Source organism: Rosa chinensis, chromosome 5 (genome assembly GCF_002994745.2).
Source record: "Rosa chinensis cultivar Old Blush chromosome 5, RchiOBHm-V2, whole genome shotgun sequence".
Classification (NCBI taxonomy): Eukaryota; Viridiplantae; Streptophyta; class Magnoliopsida; order Rosales; family Rosaceae; genus Rosa; species Rosa chinensis.
This window is the reverse complement of record NC_037092.1, coordinates 54,283,302-54,289,760: the sequence shown is the minus strand read 5'-3', so window position 1 is coordinate 54,289,760 and position 6,459 is coordinate 54,283,302. Positions and strand designations below refer to the sequence as shown.

At 38.5% G+C, this 6,459-nt stretch overlaps 1 protein-coding gene across 4 annotated transcripts; it reads right to left on the bottom strand.

Annotated features, from left to right (window-relative positions):
• Nucleotides 1-2,768: 2,768 nt before the first annotated feature.
• LOC112166795 (dihydrolipoyllysine-residue succinyltransferase component of 2-oxoglutarate dehydrogenase complex 2, mitochondrial) lies at nucleotides 2,769-6,228 on the bottom strand. Of its 4 annotated transcripts, XM_024303701.2 has the most exons (6): nucleotides 5,417-6,226; nucleotides 5,220-5,335; nucleotides 4,884-4,995; nucleotides 3,665-3,755; nucleotides 3,461-3,571; nucleotides 2,769-3,199 (listed from the first exon to the last, which is right to left on the bottom strand). In XM_024303701.2, the coding sequence occupies exons 4-6, from the start codon at nucleotides 3,743-3,745 to the stop codon at nucleotides 2,999-3,001; spliced, it is 393 nt and encodes a 130-aa protein (XP_024159469.1). In that variant the 5' UTR covers nucleotides 3,746-3,755; nucleotides 4,884-4,995; nucleotides 5,220-5,335; nucleotides 5,417-6,226; the 3' UTR covers nucleotides 2,769-2,998. The 4 variants fall into 4 exon arrangements, with proteins under 4 accessions (XP_024159469.1, XP_024159468.1, XP_024159470.1 ...); XM_024303700.2 differs by having other exon boundaries at nucleotides 4,884-5,029; nucleotides 5,220-6,226; XM_024303702.2 differs by lacking the exon at nucleotides 4,884-4,995 and having other exon boundaries at nucleotides 5,220-6,228.
• Between the last annotated feature and the right edge of the window lie 231 nt (nucleotides 6,229-6,459).

The window sequence follows — 6,459 nt, the reverse complement described above, 5'->3', positions numbered from 1 at the left end:
GGGTTTTTACGGTTTCGGACCGTTCAATGTTTCGATCCTTGAGGATCCGACTATCCGATCGACTTGGAGTTTTGGCATATTGATCGTAGAAGTATTCCGGAGACATTGGGTGGTCTCGGATGTGGTTTTTCCTCGATTGGAGTCACTTTGAAGATTTTAGTTCAAAATAGGGGTTTCGGACTTAAATCGTTTGTGAATTGTTACTAAGGGGAAACCGATTGTGATTAGGCACTTGACGAAGTATTCTTGGACTGTCATTTTGTGGGTTGGCTGCTTTGTTCTGTATTGAAGACGTAGCGGGAGTTTCGAGGTGAGTAATCTCACGATGTTCACTCACGAACGGGTTTACCATATTGTCTTAGAGTTATGGGATTAACTGTGACTATAGTGGTATTAGTGGCATTCTTGAGTGGTTGATCATGTGTGTGTGTGTATATATTTGTGTGATATATATATGTATTGGTAGAATCTGTGTGATGAGTTGGATGATTGCTATCTGTGTTATGACTGATGAAATTGTGTATTGAGTTGTGATTGTAGGATATCATGTGTTGAGATACCATGGGTCTAATATGACCGTCTTAAGTGAGATTTAAGATATGGTAACTTGTGTAGGAATATCTGTGTGATGAATCGATGACATTAGTATGATGAATCTTTGTGATGATTATCGTGTAAAGCTTGTGTAGAAATATATGGGTAGCTTGTGTAGGAATATCTGTGTGATGAATCGATGACATCAGTATGATGAATCTTTGTGATGATTGTCATGTAAAGCTTGTGTAGAAATATATGTGTAGCTTGTGTAGGAATATTTATGTGATGATTGCTATCTGTGTCATGACTAGCAATGAATCTATGTGATGATCGCTATCTATGTGATGACCAGCGATATCTGTGTGATGATTAGTTGGAAGATCGCTATCTATGTGATGACCAGCGATATATGTTGACGATTAGTTGGATGATCGCTATCTATGTGATGACCGGCGATATCTATGTGATGAATCTATGTGATGATCGCTATCTATGTGATGATCGCTATCTATGTGATGACCGGCGATATCTGTGTGATGATTAGTTGGATGATCGCTATCTTTGTGATGACCAGCGATATCTGTGTGATGATTAGTTGGATGATTGCTATCAATGTGATGACTGGCGATATCTCTGTGATGATTAGTTGATCGGTGAAATCTGTGCAATGATCAATGTGATGACTGCTTGGTAACAGAGCTGAATTGTTATTAAGTTAACAAAGATCGAGAGGACTGCTATGATGGTCGGGGCTACCTATAGACGTCAGAGTGTGGGATTACGATGATTACTATGATTTGAATTGCTTGACTTAGTTTGACCTCCTGAACCAAATTATATGCAGGGGTTACCATGAATTGTTTTGTTTGTTTTGAATTGTGATTGCCTTGTTTTTCTTCTTGATTTGATTGATTGATGGTTTGATTTATCTTGAAGACCATAGTGGTGACGATTGTGCTCTGTGTGAGGATAGGAAGGTGATTCATTTTTTTCACCTTGATGTCATGTTGATGACCAAAAGCTCCTTGGGGGGGGGGGGGGAGGGAATGAGTGTGATTTGGAATTCACCGTAGTGCGTTAGAATGGCGTCAAACATTGCTTGAGGAAGTCTTGTTTGATTGAATTTGTGTAATGGGATGCTAGGTTGAGAATATGAGCATGTAGTTTAGTCACTAGTTGACTTATGTAGGCACGATATGGAAGGTTATGGAATTGATGGCCGTAGGTGTGAGATATGTGCATATCGTGTTTAGGTTGAGGAGACTTAAGAAATGTGTTTTGCTTTGTGGTTTTGAGTTTGCTCATACGGGCTTGCAAAAGCTTACCGGGTTTGTTGTGTGGCAACCCGGTACACCATTCCAACGGTGTAAGGGTTATTTCTGCAGGTCAGGTTAATCGTGGCTGATGCTGAGATAGCGTGCTTGCAACTTAACGGTAAGAAGTCAATTTTGTGACTTTACCGTTATAATGACTTCCGCTTGTAGTGAGCTCTGAGGAGCATTTACGTTTTATTTTGTTGTTGACAATTTAATTCGTAAGCTCGTGTATTATGTGACTCTGTGGAGCGAGTCAATATTGGAATTGTGGGTTCAGGGCATCAATATGTATTTGTGTTAAAAGGGAAAAAGTTTTTAAGTATTTTGTATTGATGGCTGAACATTCACGCATATATAATCATGGGGTTATATATCGATTTTTTATTATATATAAAATCAGGGGCGTGACACTAACTGATGTCTAACATAATAAAGCACAATAGCTTTTAGTTAGAAATTGTTGTAGCTATACGCAGCACATACCTTTAGCACTAAATATACCGTTGTGTATGTAATTATTCAATTACGGTTTTTACTTAGAAATCAATGTGGTAATACAATTTACACATTACTTTTGGCCTTCAACAACTTTAAAACACAATGGTTCTTAACCCAAAAAATGTTGGCTTGAAGGATTCTATACGTCGGTTTTTAGTTAAAAAAATGTTTTCCAACTACATTACACAACAGTTTGTCGTCAAAAACGTTGGTGTTGAGGAACTGTTGCATCAATTTCTCAATTGACAACGTTGTAGGTGACAATGAAGATGGTAAATTACAACAATTTCTAGGATAAATCCATTGTCTACTAGCCAGAGAGACAACGATTTTTTCCAACCATGGTCTAGTGCATCAGTTCAAGAAATCAAAATGAAATTGCAATATATTAATAGAGAACTACTTCAAGTAATCACATTTACAATGCTTTTGCAGCTGAAATTTCTTGAGTGAACTTTACAAAAGTAAAAGAAACAAATATATATTGGCTGTCGTATAAAGGTACTTTGCTATCATATAATGGAAAAGGTACTTTTGCTACAAATTAAAGATGCTTCACTAGGTACGTAATTAAGCATAGAACTGATGTGAGTTCCATTTGTTGCAGTAAGACGATCAAAGTCCGATCAATTGGGTCAGATAAAGAATCAGACATGAGGAGGGTTGATGATGGGGGTACTTATAAGGCTTCCATAAAATCCACCATTGGATATTGTAAATGAACCTCCAGCCATATCATCAATTGAAAAACGTCCCTCATTTGCCTTCTTTGCAAGCAAATTGATCTCCTTCTCAATCTCACCACAATTCATCTTATCAGCATTGCGGATAACTGGCACAACAAGGCCCTGCAAGGAAATAAATTGAAGATGCATTCTCAATTCACGCGTACTCTAAAGAAAACTCATAAGCAATAACGAATACATACATAGCAAAAAAATTTGGATATTATAAACGGAAGATTGTTAAACCAAAAGTTCTAAATGGAAATGCTAGATAAAAGATCTAAAAATTTTGACAAATCCTTCTACACTAAAGCAATTACCGTGACATTCAATTGTGCGAGTTTTCTAGAACATTTGATAATACTCGAAAGAATTCGGGCATACCTTTGGAGTACCCACAGCTGCACTTATATCTATGTAATCTCTATATATGATATCATCCCCATCAATGACTGCATTAATAGTAGGCTGATTTTGGACCCCACTGACAACAGCCTGTTAACAAAAAAAACAAAGATATATAAGTACTCTGTACACTGCATTACGCTTCATAGCAATTGTACATGTATATTATTTAGCCCCATTTACCTTGATGAATCTCGACATAAGCCCCAACTTGACCCCATGCTTCTCAACAGATGCATCCTTGAAGTCACAATGAAGCTTCATCAAATTTGTCCTATCACAAGCAAAAGATCACTGAGGTAAGAAAAGAGCACGAAGATATGACAGTTGGCACAACTCAGAGGCAGAGTTTACGCAGCCAGTCGCTATAACAGGCATACTGAAGCAATAGATTCACTAAAGTGCCACAATTGTCAGTTTAATTCAAGACCAGGCACAACCAAAAATTCTGGAAATCAATAAGCAAATATGAAAACAAAAGAAAGTGCATAGGCTGACAGATAGTTGGCTTGAATTAACATATCAACTTCATTGAATGTTGTAAGCATAGAGACTAAACACGATGTTGATTCGAACTTCTCTGCATAGAGACTAAACATGATCGTTAAGCCAACCATCCACATTTCATGAGATGTCCTAGCATAATCCCACATCCGCCAGTAAGAGACAAAGAAAAAGTGCACAATCATTCAATAAAATGATATTGAATACCGTTTCTTACATTCTACCTGTCACTGAAACTACCTGCAATTGATCACAGGAATACCTTCTAGCTGCAAAAGGAAATTTAAATTTCCCTATCAAGCAACCTATGCAACAAACAAATTTCAACTTTATCTAAACAATTGGGTCCGAATCTCGCTAGAAATAAATTCAAAAGCCAAGCACTTTGTAAACTGTCAAATTGGATTGGTTTAGAAACCACATTATCAAAATCACAGAAACATGCAGAGCAGCAGAGGCATACAGTTTTGGGTCTCATAAAAGTAACAAAAAACAATAACTTTTTTCTTCCAAATTGCTTATGACACTTTTCTAAATTGTAGTTCTGTTCTAGAAAGAAAGCAATCTGACACAGACCCGAAGGCACAAAGCTTCATACTCTTACTGATGCACAAAAAAGTAAAACTACCATTTAACAAAGAAGCTTAAAAGAGATAGAGAATGACACATACATATAATATATAAAATACCTCTGGGTTGAGCAAAAGTAAGTTCTTAAAGGGTAGTGGTGGTGCATAAGTAGAAGTAGACAGAGACAAAGAAACAAAGAAAACAGACATATCTATGGTATTAAATTAGAAAAGGGAAACAATACTTCTGCTGTTAATCTGAATAAAATTGAACAATTAAGAGCATGCTTAATGAGTATAGCCAAAATGCAGCAAGAACCAAAACTCACTCATTCTTTGAACAACTTTATTGAGAGAAGCTCTCCCTGTCCTTGGTATTGGCCTGGAATTAGGAAACCCATTATAGCCACTATACTTTCTCATTCTTGTCGTTGCGGTTGCCTCCATTCCAAGACATGTAATCAAAATATAAATACTTCTTGTAGCAAAATACGTTAAGAAAACATAGCAAAACAACAGAGGTCAAAAAGCTTAATGTGAAGCATAAATGCATAATTAGGGCCGGGATGTAAAGTACCTAATCAATTCAAAGACATTCCCAAACGTAAATCTAAAAGAAAAATTGACAGGATGAAAGTTATCCACCAACAATGACCTATACTCACCCGAAAGTGCAAAATCTTCAGAAGGAACAGGTATGGATTTGCTTATGCGTTGGTTTTCTGCCTTTCTCCCTTTGCTTAAATCGAATCTGGTCACCTCCCAGTCTCCCACGTCACCCCTTGATTCAAACGAAAGATTACGAATCCTATCTAATTATCCTGAAGCTGAATGCAGTTTCTATTATCATATCAAGTCAAACCTATATATAGGGAGTTAAGAGCGAAAGCCGCAAAGCCCAACCGAACTGAACACCGGCGGCAACCGTACAGCTGAGAATTAGAGTCAGCAGAGTGTTCTGATTAGGAACCGGTAGACTCTGCGGCGGCCGAAGATCGTAGTTCCCGTTCGGAACCCTAGCAAAGGACGACGACGACTGCGATGGAGACAGCCTAGAGGAATTGAGGTCGATCCGATGATGAGGCTCAGCATCCATCCCCATCATTTCAACTTTCGTATCCTTCAGGTTACAGTACGACACCGAGTCGGTCTTACCCGCCATCGCGACTCGGTCAGTGACTCAGTAACTCGTCGGCGACTCAGAACCTCAATTCTCCGTACATGAAACTGTAGAGTGAAATGTAGCGATCTAGGTCTTTGGCCAAGAGATCTGAATCTGATTGGAGGATTAGAACTGAGAGGAAGAGGAATATGATGAGAGGGATTGAGTCAAATTTGGGCGGGTGTGGAAAATGGAAATGAGTCCGATCGCAATACAGGGTTTTGTTTCACCTGCGTCGCACCACCATGAGGGGCTCCTACATCAGCGCCTGCGTTCGGTTCGATCAATTTGGGGATTGGATTTGGGGTTTTGAAACCCTTAATCTTGAATAGAAGGACACTTGTTTGAGTTTGCTTTGCTGAAAATGTGTCTTATTTGCAGAGAGAGAGAGAAGAGAGAAAGCTTGCTGGTGGAAGCGACTAGCGAGAGGGCAGAGGCAGTTAATGAGAGAGAGATAGTAGCAGGAGTGAGCGAGAGAGAATGGGTCGCGCAGTTATCAAATTTGGTAAAGTAGGAAAAAGAACCAAGTGCACGAGAATAAAAAAATTTCTTCCGGCGTTTCCGAAATTTTTTAACTTGGTTTGCTGGTAGTGTTTCTAACCAAATGACCAACACTATATTACCATTTATAGATAACGGTTTCGATAGCACCGTTGTAGAAGTTAAATGAGAAAACTTCTGACCAAAGGACCAACACTCTGTTAGCATTTATAGATAACAGTTTCGATCGCACCGTTGTAGAA